The following is a 16116-nucleotide window of genomic DNA, read 5'->3' as shown; positions in this document are numbered from 1 at the left end:
AATGAAAATGTTATTCCAAATGATTGTATGACTGTATTTCCTTGTTACACTATCTGAGTGAGGCGGAGTCGGTGACGTCACTTTGGCTGTAGGGGGATGGGCCTAGACATTCCGGCCCGCCTCCTCATGTACACCTGTGGGAACATAAACGAGTGTTTGTTGTCTAGTGTCTCCACTTAATGACACTTCATTCGAAGAACATGTTTTACTGAGGGAAAATCTCACACACTATGTGGAAAAGCGTTTATTGCCCACATAGCGGAATCTTTCGCGGGTTTTGGAACTTCGACGCGATACACGACGACGCTGTAGCGGAAGGACGGAAAAATCGAGGGAACTATACGCGGTGATGGGAAATTTGATATCCGTGACGCTGCTGCTGTTGCTGGTTTACTTTCCAACAGGTGAGGCTTTATTATTTGGAGGTTTTTTTTTCCCCCCTTCATTCCGCCATTGTTTCTTTTGACTCCTGTGAATGCAGGGCGAACTCACGCAAAGCAAACAGACGAGCCTGAAGTTAATTATCAACAGTTCCAACTGGGGCAAGGCCGTCTGCGTCAGTTGATTAGTTCGCTTAGTATTTAGTTTTTCTTAATTGCTAAACTGCTTTATCGACAGGTAGGCCTACAACGTCTCATAATTATACAGCAGCCTGCCGTCGGTTTACGAAGGGGTAAATGTGTACGTAAGTCGGATCGTGTCGTAGTTGTTCACAATCAAATCTACAAATAGTAATCACGATCACGCTAACAAAAATAGTAATTGCAGTAATTATTAGATCATCGCTAGCACACTAATAAAATCAACTGCAGTAATTATTTGCATTAAAAAGCATCCCCATAAGCACCAATTATGTGTATTCAATTAATTGTAGCCTAATTAAGAAATGATTGGATACTTCTGATTGATACTTTGATGCCGTCGGTTCGAAACTTATGCAAAAACTTGGTCAGTTTCATGTTCCTACAGGGCCTGAAGTTGGCTCATCTGTTGTTAACTTTTTTTTTTTAGAAGATGCAATATTAATGGCTCAACAGAAATGCCGTTTTTTTTGTTTTTTTGTTTTGTTTTGTTTTTTCCAGGTCACTGTATATTAGTTGTTGTTACATATTCGGTCATCATAATGCTGCCCTGAGGAGTTGCTCAGCCTCCCGGGTGACGTCATCTTAGGCAGATGCGTTTCTAGATCCAGGTCGCCCCATGCAGGCCAGAAAGGAAAGAAAGGAGTCCCACCACAATAAAATGTGGACAAAGCATCAATGAAGAGATGTTTCATTAAATCTTTGACATGTAGAATAACAGATAACAACCTTAAAAAAAACAAACAAACCTAAATATATTTAGTTTAAATGCAAGTATAGAATTGTGTGTGTCACCAATATGCAACATTTGAGATTTGTATGAAATAAACAGCCATTTGCAGTAACTTATTGAATGCAACATGTCAGAAAACCTTGTAATGCTGAATTCAACGTCTGCATGATTTTCCATTTTGCATGTGCAGTAATTCCCGACCAACTGTTTGTCAGTTGTGCTGTGGGAAATGATCCAATTTCACTTTATTGGTAAACCTAGTATTTATGTAGTATAAACAAAGTATCTGTTCATCTAGGCCAGCAATTTATAGTGACAGGCAGATTACGGTAATTACACTTCATTTAACCTGTATATCCACTTTGTGACATTTTTGTTTGGTTGTGTGCAACGTGATTCTTCTATTAGTGCATATTGTAATATGTGCGTTGACTGTCTGAACTTTGTCCTAGTTATGTGTTTCACTTTTTTTTTTTTTAAATACAGTCTGCTTTCTCACTCTGTATACAGTTTATTTGATCAGAATTCATCTTATAGAAGCAGTACAGTATATTTTTTAATCAGTGTCAAAAACCATTAGTGGCACGTGCTGCTCATCTGATTTTATCATGGCCTTGATGACTGACAGCTGTTATTGTGGCTAATGGAAGGGTGTCAAATGTCATCTTGTTCAGTCCCATTTGCAGTGATTCCGTTTTGAGGACCTCAGTCTTGTGTAAACGTGAATGATTTTTTTTTTTTTTTTTTTTTCCCCCATTAGAGGTGCTGTGCATCCAGGTGATCGTTCCGGAGTCAGAACGAAGTACGATGTTGTTTGCGTCTGTGACCCTTCGCTGCGACTTCTCCACCTCTGCGAATCCTCAGGATGTGCTGGTTACCTGGAGATTCAAATCCTTCTGTAAAGACCCCATTCTGGAGTACTACTCCACAGGTGAATACTCCTACTGCGTCAATCTCCCGAGAAGTACTGAATTGAATGTTAAACACAATCTGCTAGTTTGGATTCAGAATTTGTCACCAATCAAAAAAAATATATATAATTTTTACTGTTATAAGTGTACAAATGAATCAAGGTTTGACTAAGGCAACATACAAGTGTAAAAATATGTTGATCATATCATAATGAAACCTCAAAACAATCAAATTGTTTTGATTGCAAAATAATTGGCAGTTGTGTTGCAACTAGTACAGCAAGCATTGTTGGCAAGACACACGGAAGAAACCGGTTTGTTTATACTGTTCAATAGTTTCCCTGAAATGTATTATTTGACAAGCTCGCCAGTGCGTTTGCATTGTCTGCTTCCGTATGTCCACGAAGGCTACCAGGCCGCTCTGCAGCTGGGTCAGGACCCCGCCAACGACTGTCCGGACCGCCAACGCACAGTCCGCACCGTGGTCCAAAAGAGAGGCCTCAATGAGCCCATCCTGGGCGTCGAGTACCAGAACCGCAAAATTACAATTCAAAACAGTGAGTTTGCATGTGAAACCAAGTCGCCTCCCAGTAATGATCGGACCCAGACTTGATATGACGTGATTGTGTGGCCTGACAGAGGCCAACCTGGTCATCACTGAGGTGATGTGGTGGGATAACGGCGTGTACTTCTGCACCATCGATGCCGCCGGCGACACATCGGGTGACTCGGATCGAGAAGTGAAACTCATCGTGTATCGTAAGCATCCTCACTTTTATAGTGCGGCCGATAAATATTTGAATCTTTTTTGGCTCGAAACGCCACCACATTTGATTTGGAATATAACGAACACAGTTTGCTTTAACTTCATACTTTCAGCTTTAACTTGAGGGTGTTTACGTCCAAATCAGGTGACCGGTGGACAAATTACTGTACAGTACAACCGTTTTCATATGTGCATCCACTTTTTATGGACCTGATGAGCACCTCATAAGTGAAGAATGCTTGTGGTGCTATCATGTTGAACATATCATTGTCGCCAATGGAACTGGTGCCCTTTTGTGAACTGCTGACAAAAGCAGCAGGATGAATTCTTGAATGTTTCAGCCAATATTATATGCTTGTATTTAGCCAAAAGCTTCAGAAATCATTGGACTGCGCTTCACAGTGCAGATGGACGATGACCAAAAGCATAGTGTGAAAGCAACAGGAGATTTTAAAACGGGAAGTTACCCCACAATTTTATTTGATTTTTTTACAATATGTCGAATGTGCCTCCACTAGTGTAAACATGGCATTCTGATTAATATTGTTTGTAGAATAGGAGTCAAATAGCAAAATCTTGCTGTTTTTAATCCATCTCGGGCGGCCATTTTAACACTTGCTGTCGACTGGAACTGACATCACAGTTGCTCAGGCAACGACCAATCACGGCTCAGCTTCAGAAAAATTGGCGAGTCGTGATTGGTTGTTACCTGAGCATTGAGCAACTGTCATGTTATTTTCAGTTGACGGCAAGTGACAAAATGGCCGACCCATGAGATTGATAAAAATGGGTGAATTTTGCTAACTCATATTCCACAAACACAATATTAATCGGAATACTTTGTTTTGCCTCGTGGGGCTGCATAGAACGTATTATTGAAAAGACAATTTTAAGATTGAGTTCATTTTTAAGGCAAATAAGTGGAATAATAATACTTTTGGTCCCTTAAAAAGCGTGACACGTATATACGTACAAACTGTTGTAATTCCCTACACAATTCACTCATTTTGGAAGTAAATACCCTTAATTTGAAATTGAAAATCTGCAAAAACAAAAAAACCCTTCTTGTTGTCATTTCAAATCCATTGTGGTGTTTTTTTAGAGCAAAAAAAAAAAGAAGATGAGAACCAACTCCATGTTTCCAATATTTATAAACCTGACTGTATTTTAAAATGGAGTATTTTGTGATGTGCGCCAGACTGGCTGACGGTGCTGTTAATCATCCTGGGTGCCCTGCTGCTCATCATGCTCTTGTGCATCTGCTGCTGTCAGTGCTGCCCCCAGAAGTGCTGCTGCTACGTGCGCTGCCCTTGCTGTCCCAAGACCTGCTGCTGCCCGGAAAAAGGTGCACAAAAATATTGCCGTTTGTGTGCTACTTTTTATAACTCCAACATATTGAGGGCCTACAAAAAGCATATTAAAATCATCACGATCTCAGTTGACGTGTTTTCCTTCCCTGTAATGTGGCATGCATTTCTGTAAACACAAATCGACAATAATGGAGAGCTTGATCTAAGGCACGAGTGCATTTTCATTCGAATGATATCACTGAGTCTCCTCTTTGTTTGTAGCTGTGATGCAACACAGGATGCTGCGTGAGGCCAAGAGAGCCATGGCACCTTGGATGCACGGCCAACCTATTTACGCTCCCATCAGCTCCAACAACTCCATGCAGGGCGTGCCCATGTTGTACTCGGGTGAGTCCCAAACTAGTTTTTTTTTTTTTATAAATTTAATTCATCCATCCATTTTCTTCATCATTTTTCACAAATCTATTTCGAATTGTGAGTAATTGAGCTTTTTTTCAACATGGCCGTGGTTGATCTCCTTTGCTCTGCTGCCACCTGCTGGCCGTTTGTGTAATAACTACCATTTCTGCAAGCGTTCTTTGCAGTTGAGAGGCTGCATCAAAGCCTTCTGTATGCTCTAGCATTCAATTTTTTTTTTATAAATATGTCTTTGGGAGACTTAAAACCTTTAAAATAGAACGTATTTATACTTTTTGGGGAGCAAATGAGTTGATTGAGGCCAAAGTCTTACATTAATTTCACATTCCTTTCAGGCTCATTCTCAGACCCTGGCAAACAGAACTTTGCCATGGCGCCCATGCAGCTGTCCCCCGTCATGCTTCCGCAGCAGCCCGCCCCCCCGCACCACCTGAACGGCAGCCTCCAAAGCAACCGACACGTGCTGGATTACCTGGAGAACCAGGTGAGGGGGCTGGATGTGCCGATGCATCCCGTTCAGAATGTGCCCCCGCGAGCGGTTCCGCCCCAGCCGCCGCCTCCCGTTGTGCCCTACACCCCCGGGCCCCCCAGCATGCTGTCGGCCCTCGATGAGATGGCCGTAAGGGGTACGGAGAGGAGGGTGATTACGCTACCGCCCATCGTCCAGCGTGTTGCCAGCTTCTCCTCACGTAGGGGGCGGCGAGGTGGAGAGCCGGACAGGGGGGGGATACGGTTCTCCAGCCAGTCCAGCGCTAGCAGCAACCCCTCTGGGAGGAGCATCCAACAACAACGCAGATACAGAGACCATTCTCCCCCAACACGGGGGAACCTGCGCGACTACAGCGACGACTCTGACCGGGATGGCAGGCAAGGAAGAGGGAACCGCCGCACCTGGAGGGAGCAGAGCAGAAGCGGCTCCAGGCCTCGGACCCGCAGCCGGGACGACCTGATGGAGGAGCTGCGGAGCAGAAGCACGCGGAGGGAGAAGAGCTACTCGCCCCCACGCCGCAAAGGCTCCTGGAGTTCGGATGAAGACGACAGCGGCAGGCGGAGGGCGGCTGGAGGGAAGGATTGGCCCGAGAAGCCCCCCAGCTACTCCTCTGTGGAGAGTCAACATGGACACGCCAACGACCGCAGGAACCACATCCGACTTTCCGTAAGCAACACCAACACACATTGTCTCTTCTGTTTATTCTTTCCTTCATTGGGTGTGGAGTTTTCTTTAACTGCTCTAATTTAGGCTGAGGTGAATAATGACAGCACCTTTTTTTTTCTTTTTTTTTTGCTTTGTTTGCATGTTATGGCATTTGACCTAACCACGTCTATTTCACTTCTCTCCGTAGGATAGGAGCAACCGTAGCAACACCAGCGTAGTCATCTGAAACATTTCTTTGATTGCAAAAGTAGCCTCCATATTTTCTGCTTGTCAATCAAGGAGGGACTTTTTAGTTGTTGTGATTTTTAGTAGTAAGTCAATATTTTGATGCCAAACCTAATCATTTTTGTGTTCATGTCTGTTCATTTCATCATCAAAATACTGTAAGTTGTTTCTTTCTTTTTTCTTCTTCTTCTTCTTTTAGCAACATAAATAGACTGACAACTCTGCTACGATATGGGGCAGAAAAACTGGACCTCGCAAGGAACCACTGTTCTTATCAGTTTTACTGTAATGTTTTTGCTGTTAGTGTTATGCCATGAAATGTTGTTTTGAATAAAACAGTTTAGATAGACACTGTGAGTTGGATTTGTGGTCTGCTGTCTCCAAACGACCGTACATCAAAATGTCCACCAGAGGACGCAATTGTCAATTGAGTTCAGTTCACTTTCCATCGTTGAATATCAATGTTAATTTAAAAAACAAAACAAAACAAAAAAACCCTCTTTGCTCGTCGTATTGTGGCGGTGGGCTGGAATGGTTTTGTTTTGGGCTATGGACTTTGGATTGGCTGAGTAAAACTAGTTCGGTCTCTACAAATCCCCAATCATCGGGATACATGCTAATTGCTTTACAAACACAAACCCCATCCCGGAACTTGTATTCGACTTGAGCCACACTTCGTTGAAAACAGCCAATCTCCGAAGTTAAGTAGGGTCGACCCTGGTTAGTGCTTTTGGGGAACCGCAAGAAATAATGGAAGCCTTTTTTTGCACCATATTTTTTTTCCCACTTACACGGTGTGCTTTTGTTACTTTCAGACGGGAAATGTATGTATGTATTTTATTGTGAACATTATTCCCAAGTACCAAAAATAAATTACTGCGTGAGTTTTGTTAGAGGCGGGACTAAGCTTTGACGAGCCTGGCGTACTGTGATCTGATTGGTGCTCTCAGTGTCAAGCGCTCTGACCAGGAAGTAGAACCAAAGATGTTTAACTACAAGATCGTTCTCTGGGGTTACAGCTTTGTAGTTTGGGTCAATAAATTGAATTAGTTGAAAATCGGCGAATTACTGTTTGACTGTTTACTTCCACTAAATTAGAGCATTTTTTGTTTGTTTTTTATGTAAACACGTCAAGTGCAAATAATTAATAGGCAAGAAAGCGGACATTCTCTAATTCGTCTGTGACCACTACGACATGACTATCTTTCCTGTAGAACATCTTTCGAGTCAATGTCAAACTATCCGGGATCAGCTGCTTCCACGAGATCCACCTCGAAAATCCACTCAGGCCGAGAGGACCGTTTAAATTGGGATCGACGCTAATGAAGACAAGAGTCACAAATACGGCGGCGTTGCATTATTAGTCTCCAGGTAAAGCTGAGGAGGGGGATGAGGGCTAGCTTAGCCGCTTGCTAGCAGCATCTTACTAGGAAAATGTTCTTTTGTTATTCGCGGTGATTTAAACAGCACGTAGGTTCATTTTATTTACGTTTTGAGTAAAAACTAGTTGGATTCACAAGATGAAGGACAAGAAGCCTCACGAGGCAGTTTGTTTACAGGCGTCGGTATCAATGACAGTGTTGCGGCTTCTTGTTGCCAGTTTGCGAGTGACTGTGTTTGTTTGAGCGCAGGCAGCATGAATTCCCTCACTGGAAGAGCGGCGATGCATCTGTGTAGACGCACCGCGGCGGTCGTGGCGGCCGGCGGGTTTCCCTTTCAAGCGGCGAGGGGATGCCACGGCGGGGCGAGCAACAAAAGCAGCATTAGCACCAAGAAGCGTGGCTATGACATCACCAGGAACCCCCACCTCAACAAGGTGAGCTGGCGGAAAGTGGACGACGGAACCTCTCACTAACCTACACAAAAGTTGTGATGAAGCACCTCTAGGCCATAGGCAATTAAATGGAAAAACACAAAGTCGTGCTATTTAAAAAATTATTATTATTAAATTAGAACGATTTTTTTTAAATAGCTTGTAATCATTTTCCACACAAAACAACAATATGCAGGGGCTTTCCCAAAAATATCAGGGATAATATCAATGAATAGGTGAAATTGACTGCTAGCTAATACACTCCAATATTCATGGTCGGGCATAAACAAATTCGCCTGTTCAGATTTAGTGAAAATGTCACTTTTTGTTTTCCATGAATAAATATGCTGCTTTTTGGCATCTTGGAACCAAGGAACTGTTAAAGTGAGTTGTGGAGCTTCATTTTGACAAAAATAGTCATTTGCCACCATTGTTTGGCATCTGTTGGCAATTACAGTACACTTAAAACCCTATATCAATTATCTGTCGTTTTTTTTTTCCTCATCCATATTAGTGTTCAGTCGCTTGATTAGTACTTTGTTACCTAATAATTATACTGTGATTCCCCTCGAAGCATGCCAAACCACGCTGCATAGCGAACATCTACAATTATTTGACAAGCAATCCCACGTGAAAGGCATCTATTTTTTTCCTAACAGATGCCACAAGATATTGACAAAGCATGTTTCTCAATTAGGCAAGGCTCCCTCCCACCAAGATAGTTCCTTGGCAACTAGATGGCACCAAAACAATATTTTTCTATTGGACATGGCTTTGGCATGTGAACAGTTGATGTGTGTTGCAGTAAAGTTGTCCACCAGGACACGTGGCTGGTATTGGCCATAGCAAAAGTAACGTCATCTTTTCTTTCACTCGGTGTAAAATAGACCACTATTTGAGGAAATCTGCTTATTTTTTTGTAGACTACTGATGTGTCATTTGTGTGTTTGACATAGGAAGTAATTTTCCAAGCTGTCTTGACTCTCATGTTTTAATTTTATTTTGGAATTAAATCGCTTTCTCACTACTGTAGTTTAATGTTGAGCATGATGGTTGGCCTTGGAGAGTTCAGCATTTTTTTTAGGTGGCCCTCGTACAAAGTTTAAGAACAACCGCAATCGAGATTAATAGATAAACATTAAGTGGTAAAGCGTTGCTGGTAAATATTTAACAAAACTTTATATCCATTTATAGTGGATGTTTTATGAACCTTAAAAGTTCATTTAACACAGCAAGGTAACTGCTGAACAGCATTGATATACTTTCACTGAGCCTATGTCTTAACAACGCATAATTAGTGGTACAAACCAGGAAATATATATATATTTTTTAAGTCAAACACTTTGGCCAAACTAAACATCCACAACGAGTCATCAGCGGATTGGAGGGGGCTGTTGTTCCCAACCTTAAATAAAACAGGAAATGCCCCTCCCTTAATATTTTGATGTGTTCAGCGAGACTCTTGAAGTTTGCAAACTTTTATTGGTTTTACTCGACACGAGGAAGGTCAAAATTCTTTCGCAAGTCAGCGTTTCCATGATGACTCACGTGCGATAGGAAATGTGTCCACAAGTATTTGGACAGTGAGAGTTTTTATTATTTTGCATACAGTAGAAGTTTGTAGCTGAAATGTTGTTTTCACAAAAGAGTTGCATTTGCAATGAAGTATGAGAGCAGTTTTAAGCAGAGTACTTTCATTTCCGAGAGCTCAAAAGTACTTTTGCACAAAGAGACAAAACAGAAAAAGTCATTTTTAGGTGACATTTCTGAACAATGCAAAAAATAACCAATGCCAAATATTAAGACTAAAATGAAACAAAACTCATCAGCCATTTTGTTTAATTAACATATTTGTTTAATTCCAAAGTGGTGTCTGACTTTGGAAGATATGTTGTCATGCCGAAGAAGGCACACTCAGTTAATAACATATTTTTTGCTTTTCGTTTTTATATGTATGACCTAGAAGTGTTTTTCATACAAATATTTACTACATTTCCTCAGTTTATTACTTTTTTTTTTAGTGTAGGTTACTGATAGACGATTCATGAAATAATTTTGGGTTTTGTGTCCACAATAGGAAAGAAATTGCTTAAGCCGTACGCTATGTCTTATAGAAAAAAAACTATTGCTTTAGCACCATCTTGTGGCAACTTGGGTGCAAGGAACAATGTTGAAATGGAGGGAGGAGCTTCATTTAGTCAGGTCATAGCTTTGTGTAATAGAGAAAAAAAATGCTTCACCGACACCTTATGGCACCTGAAGGCAGTTAGAAACGTTTCTGGGGTGGGCAACAATTATGGACTTGTGGCTTTTTGCTATTCACAGCAATCAGCTATCACTGTTCTTGGTCCAAGAACGTCATTAGTGGGTTGGAGTTAATGGCATATTTAACAGGTTTACTTTGTTCAATTATAGGAAACTGGAATATCATCTGTGTTCACGTTCTTCTTCTTCTTGTTCGGTAGCGCCGAAACTGTTCGGACTGTCGCTTGTTTTGCGTGAAAATAATCAGCCTCGCGCCCTCTGCTGGTGACCGCTGGGACGTTGCGGCAGGCCTGCCAAACCACTTTCGCAATGAAATTGAAAGCGTTCCTCTGGAGTCGTAAATATTGTAGTGCAAGTGACAAGTGAAGGTAATTCAAGGGGAGTGAGTTCAGCCTGTCGCACCATTGGCCAGAAATAAATAGCATCAATATGACGCTCGGCTGCGAGTCTGTTGACAATCAGCTCCAGCCTCACAACAGACAAACTACATCCGTTATTGCCGCTTCAAATATTTCCGAATGGATTTTTCCATCACAACTGTATCTGCAATCTGCTGACTCCCTCCCGGCGGGTTTCCGTCCCGGGCCGCAGGGTATGGCGTTCACCCTGGAGGAGCGCTTGCAGCTGGGCATCCACGGCCTGCTGCCTCCTTGCTTCTTGTCCCAGGATGTCCAAGTGCTGCGCGTCATGAAGAGCTATGAAACGCGCGTCAATCCTCTGGACAAGTGAGAACACAATTTCGAACTCCAAAAGTCAAAGTACAACAAATATCTGCCCACAACAAACTATTTGTCCTCAGTTTGTCGTTACAACAAAAGGGTTTGTTGTGCGCTTCTCCTTCGTTCTTTCCAGGTACATCCTGCTGATGACGCTACAAGATCGGAACGAGAAGCTTTTCTATCGTGTGCTCACGTCGGACATCGAGGAGTTCATGCCCATCGTCTACACGCCAACCGTGGGCTTGGCCTGCCAGCAGTACGGCCTGGCCTTCAGGAGGCCGCGGTGAGAGGAGTGCACAACCGCACACCCCTTTTTGTTTTTTCATTTCACGATCGCATGGCACTATCAAGGATTATGACATCATGAATGAGACGAGGATCAAAACGGCTTCGAAGGCAACCACAGCAGTCATGTTGCAAACCGAGTCAATGACCTTGAGAATGAAGAAAAGAGACGGAGGATATGGAAAAAAATTGACAAAAGACGTGATGCTAAAAGAGTGAACTTTTAAATATGTACTTCACTTATTTAGCCCATTATAGCAATAAAAAGTTAATATTTTGTCTAGAATGAATTTGATACTTTCATTATTTCTCACGTACAAGTAGTACCTTTCAAAACACATTTTGCAACTTGCTTTCGAGTGAAAATGACATCACGAGGGCTCAGGTAACCAATCACAGCTCACCTGTTTTCTAGACATTTTTGCCTGCCAAAAATAAGCAAAGTATCCCTTTCATGTTACAGGAATAAATTCCTAATATAATGATTAGTAAGTTTAAATGTTACAAGAATCCGATACCAGTTTGAATTCGACTCAGCATCAGATTGGAGAGGAAATCGGTGTTATCGAAGTTTTGTCTTTCGTTGTCCTTCACAGAGGACTCTTCATCACCATCCACGATCGAGGCCACGTTGCAACCCTGCTCGACTCCTGGCCTGAAGACAACATAAAGGCAAACCTGGCCGTCCTCCTTCCCGCATCCTCCCTTTCCTCTTTCCAGTCATTTGTTGGTTTGTTTTGTTTTGCATCCAGGCCATCGTGGTGACAGACGGCGAGCGCATCCTCGGGCTCGGAGATCTGGGCAGCTACGGCATGGGCATCCCCGTGGGCAAATTGGCTCTGTACACAGCCTGCGGCGGAGTCCGTCCGCAGCAGTGCCTCCCCGTCCTGCTGGACGTGGGAACCGACAACCGGAACCTGCTCAACGATCCGCTGTACATCGGCCTGAAGCACACGCGCGTCCGAGGGAAGGAGTACGACGCGCTCGTCGACGAATTCATGCAGGCCGTGACGGACAAGTAGGAAGCAAAAGCGGCGGCCATGTGATCGCCTGTGATCTCACGTTGGTGACGCGTTTCGCCGTCACCCTGCAGGTACGGGATGAACTGCCTGATTCAGTTTGAGGACTTCGCCAACAGCAATGCCTTCCGAATCCTCAACAAATACAGGAATCGCTATTGCACCTTCAACGACGACATCCAAGGTAGCTACTAGCACAGTTATCGCCGTTATTGAGCCAAGGTAGCGGCGATATTTGACTTCATTTTTGCTTCATGTTTATTGACTCATTTGTGAGAAATAATCGGTCAAGAAAATGGATGTATGGAAGTTATAATGTCCCAACAATAATATGAATCCAAGCGCTAACGAATGGTGGCTAACTTATTAGCTTGTAGCATGGAGCCATAGTCGAGCCAAAGTCCAAAACGTTGATGTTCTGTCATAGGCACAGCCTCTGTCGCAGTGGCCGGACTGTTGGCAGCTTTAAAGATCACCAAAGACAAACTGTCGCAACACACCTTCGTTTTCCAGGGCGCCGGCGAGGTGACTTTTCTTTTTCTTTTCTTTTCTTGTTTGCGTCTACTTTGAATTCTTCTCCCAAACGTTATGTTGTTCTCCCATCAAGGCCGCTCTGGGCATCGCTCACCTGCTAATGATGGCCATGGCCAAGGAGGGCTTGTCTCGAAAGGAAGCCGCCAAAAGGATCTTTATGGTGGACTCCAAAGGTCTCATTGTGAAGGTAACGCACGCGCGTTGCGCTTCTTGACCGGCTTTGCCGTAGAGACAAAAACGCTTCTCGTTCAGGGGCGAAGTCACCTCAACCACGAGAAGGAGGAGTTTGCGCACGAGCACCCCCACCTGAAGACTTTGGAGGAGGCCGTGCACAACATCAAGCCCACCGCCATTATCGGTGAGTGGGAAGACGGAGCCGAAGGATGACCAACATTTGTGTTGTTCCCAAAATCACGTCAAACCAAATCTGTCTTTTTATCATCATTTGATGGCTTCAGCTGAATTCTGAGCTGTTCAACATACGTTGCTAAATTTACTGACGCAAGCATTAGAGTAACAACTGGCCTGTTCTAAAAATAGCTCACCAGGGATGTTGGCTAAGAGGAATTAAAAGATGAAAAATGTCAACTTATATTTTGTTGGTTGTGGCGAATGAAAGAAAGAGTTTTGATTTACTCAAATATTGCAAAAAGAGACAAAAATTGCAGCATAAATGGACCCAAATAAAAATCGGCGATAGCGTGAGTCCGCATGAAACGAACCACAAAGTAGTGCGGGACTATTGTAATCTCTCTTCCTCTCTCTCCTTATTATTATTTTCAGTTTTTTTGACAATACAGCTTGAAAAAAGAGCCACATTTCTTATCAAAATTTCATCCTACCTGGAAAATTGTGGGGCTTCCTCAATTCCGCAGCACCTGCCGAGCCTGAAATGACGTATGAACCACCTGACTGGTTTGCGGTCCAATCGGATGATATTTAGTCTTTGAGGTGGCACGAGCAACGCAGGTCTTGATTTACGATTCCGGACCAAGTGGCCACTTTGCAGTTTCATTGCGATAGACTACGATAGGCTCCAGCACCCCCCGTGACCCTTGTGAGGAATAAACGGTTCGGAAAATGGATGGATGGATTCGTTGAGTTTTAGTGCGTGTGAGCGTGCGCGACTGTACTGCATGAAAGACTTCAAATGGTCTCAAATCCAGTGCAGTCCTGATTTTCGCCAGGAGAGGGCAGTGAAGAATGGCCCCACTTTCATTGCAATTTTTCCAAGTGGGTAGAAGCTTCACAAAAGTTTCATTTGGCCATCATTAGTTTGAAACAAATAACAAAATCACCACATCCTGTGATTTGGTTTTCTTTTGTTCAGAATGTTTTGCAATTTGCGCTTTGTAAAGAAAACAAATTATTATCCCCCCACACACACACAAATCTTTTTGTTGGCCTCTAACGTAAAGCGTTGTGTTGTTTTGACGGCTGCGAAGGAGTCGCCGCCATCGGAGGCGCCTTCACCGACAAGATCATCAAAGACATGGCGACCTTCAACGAGCGGCCCGTCATCTTTGCTCTGAGCAACCCCACCAGCAAGGCCGAGTGCACGGCCGAGCAATGCTACACCATCACTCAGGTGAGACCACTTAGTGTATCAAAAAACACTGCAATCGCTCAGAACGGGATATTGAGATGAAACTTTGTGGTCGCGCTGGCTTTTTGTTTCTCCCAATCAGGGTCGCGGGATTTTCGCCAGCGGGAGTCCGTTCAACAAGGTGACGTTGGCCGACGGACGCTCGTTCTACCCCGGCCAGGGAAACAACGCTTACGTGTTCCCCGGCGTGGCACTGGGCATCATCGCCTGCGGAGTTCGACACATATCCGACGACATCTTCCTGACCACTGCAGAGGTCCTTTTTTAAAAAAAAAAAAAAAAAAGAAGATGATTATTATTATGGCCTCCACCAAAGATCATTTCCACGTGACTTCCTGTTTTTCTACGATGCCGATGATCAGCTGTGGTGTTTTTGTCAGGCCATCGCTGACATGGTGACCGAAGAGCACTTGGCCGAGGGGCGGCTCTACCCTCCTCTTAAATCCATCAGAGAGGTGTCCTTCAAGATCGCTGTCAAGGTTGGATATGAAATAATGTACTCATTGCTTTATCTTTTTCAACTATCACTAATTTGGGGGAGAAAAAACATTCAACTCGCTAGTCTATCAGACATAATTGGCGGGTGCGTCATCCACTCAAGGCAAATAAACGCCTCCCTCAAAGAAATGCATTATTGAGTTCCTAGCTATCGTTCACACGTGACATTCAATACTTTTGAGCACGTTTGAACCCTTGCTAACCAAAACAGCAGCACCTACCGGACCATGTAAACTAGTAGTTCTCAAGTACCCCATCGCAGCCTGTTTTCCATGTCTCCAACAGCCAACACAGGTGTTTCAAACGATTCGCTAATCAGCTGAAAGTAACAAGCGGAACAGTGTACTCGAGGACCGGAGCTGAGAAACTGTGACGTCAACAATCCATCCGTCTCTTCTGCGGGATCCCGAGACATTCCGAGGCCAACCAAGAGACATTAGTGGTGTCCAAATTCATAGGCGAGGTCCTCAGAAGGCTCATGTAGAGCACGTGAACCACAGAAACAATACAAAAATGAATACTTGCATTTAATAATAAACTCTGCCGATTCTGAGTCTGAAACAAAGTCCGTAAAAAAAACATCACGCAGAGGAACTTCCTGATGATGTGTATGTGTTGTTTGCAGATCGTCAACTACGCGTACAAGCACAACGTGGCGTCGGTGTACCCGGAGCCGAAGGACAAAGAGGCGTTTGTTCTCTCTCACATTTACAGTCCAGACTACGATTCGTTCACACTGGACACGTACGCTTGGCCGCAGGAGGCCATGAAGGTGCAGGACGTGTGACCATCGCCTCCTAAAACAAAAGTGCATACTACTGATGTTTTTTTTTTATTATAGTTCAGTTTGTTGTTTTGATATAGTTTAGTCAGGGTTTCTTTACATACCGGAAAAAAAGCACTCCAACTCCTGACTGTCTCCATGGAAACGTTTTGCGTCCCAATCACTCCTTCCATCAAACACTTATTTGTGGCTCTTCCTGCTCCCTCCAAGCCCACCACCACTAATGTCATCTTTTTAGCACCGAGCAGCATTCGGGTGACATGCCGGGCTAACAGCACTCCCTGCCAAACGGATGTCTTTTATGTCAAGATGCAGACTGAGCGTGTCGATGTGACTTTTTAAAGCGTGGTGAAGAGTTGATGTTATTTAGTGCTTCAAGTTTTCAAAAGGGAACATTACACTTTCTATTCAACTTTCAAAGTTGCATCTGTTTTGTTGGTGTGTTTTTTTCCATCGTATCCATTATTAACAACTCCATCCATCCATTTACTACT

The 16116-nt window shown here is 43.5% G+C and overlaps 2 protein-coding genes across 4 annotated transcripts; both read left to right on the top strand.

Moving 5' to 3' along the window:
- The first annotated feature begins 103 nt into the window (after positions 1 to 103).
- On the top strand, positions 104 to 6448 carry LOC144030386 (immunoglobulin-like domain-containing receptor 1). 3 transcript variants are annotated; one of them, XR_013287245.1, is made up of 9 exons: positions 104 to 404; positions 2075 to 2245; positions 2633 to 2782; positions 2865 to 2984; positions 4190 to 4336; positions 4563 to 4688; positions 5054 to 5874; positions 6062 to 6185; positions 6299 to 6448. XR_013287245.1 is itself a non-coding variant. In XM_077536647.1 (8 exons), the coding sequence occupies exons 1-8, from the start codon at positions 350 to 352 to the stop codon at positions 6308 to 6310; spliced, it is 1602 nt and encodes a 533-aa protein (XP_077392773.1). In that variant the 5' UTR covers positions 104 to 349; the 3' UTR covers positions 6311 to 6448. The 3 variants fall into 3 exon arrangements, 2 of the variants coding, with proteins under 2 accessions (XP_077392773.1, XP_077392772.1); XM_077536647.1 differs by lacking the exon at positions 6062 to 6185; XM_077536646.1 differs by having other exon boundaries at positions 6062 to 6448.
- A 138-nt stretch (positions 6449 to 6586) lies between these two features.
- me3 (malic enzyme 3, NADP(+)-dependent, mitochondrial) lies at positions 6587 to 16046 on the top strand. Its single transcript, XM_077536539.1, has 14 exons — positions 6587 to 7470; positions 7731 to 7915; positions 10769 to 10902; positions 11030 to 11179; positions 11778 to 11853; positions 11934 to 12199; positions 12275 to 12384; positions 12628 to 12725; positions 12808 to 12921; positions 12987 to 13092; positions 14180 to 14322; positions 14423 to 14596; positions 14721 to 14819; positions 15464 to 16046. Exons 2-14 carry the CDS (start codon positions 7736 to 7738, stop codon positions 15623 to 15625), a joined length of 1812 nt encoding a protein of 603 aa, XP_077392665.1. The 5' UTR covers positions 6587 to 7470; positions 7731 to 7735; the 3' UTR covers positions 15626 to 16046.
- Positions 16047 to 16116: the final 70 nt, after the last annotated feature.

This window comes from Festucalex cinctus, chromosome 11 (genome assembly GCF_051991245.1).
Source record: "Festucalex cinctus isolate MCC-2025b chromosome 11, RoL_Fcin_1.0, whole genome shotgun sequence".
Taxonomy (NCBI): Eukaryota; Metazoa; Chordata; class Actinopteri; order Syngnathiformes; family Syngnathidae; genus Festucalex; species Festucalex cinctus.
The sequence above is the reverse complement of the archived record's forward strand: the minus strand, read 5'-3'. Positions and strand labels throughout refer to the sequence as shown.

Bases quoted from the DNA above. Each gene is read 5' to 3' on its own strand.
- me3 (XM_077536539.1), top strand. From the start codon at position 7,736: ATGAATTCCCTCACTGGAAGAGCGGCGATGCATCTGTGTAGACGCACC. The intron at 12,200-12,274 runs GTAGGAAGCAAA...GTCACCCTGCAG, and splicing joins ATGCAGGCCGTGACGGACAA to GTACGGGATGAACTGCCTGA. The intron at 12,385-12,627 runs GTAGCTACTAGC...GTTCTGTCATAG, and splicing joins CTTCAACGACGACATCCAAG to GCACAGCCTCTGTCGCAGTG.
- LOC144030386 (XM_077536646.1), top strand. From the start codon at position 350: ATGGGAAATTTGATATCCGTGACGCTGCTGCTGTTGCTGGTTTACTTT. The intron at 2,783-2,864 runs GTGAGTTTGCAT...GTGGCCTGACAG, and splicing joins CAAAATTACAATTCAAAACA to AGGCCAACCTGGTCATCACT. The intron at 2,985-4,189 runs GTAAGCATCCTC...GATGTGCGCCAG, and splicing joins AGTGAAACTCATCGTGTATC to ACTGGCTGACGGTGCTGTTA.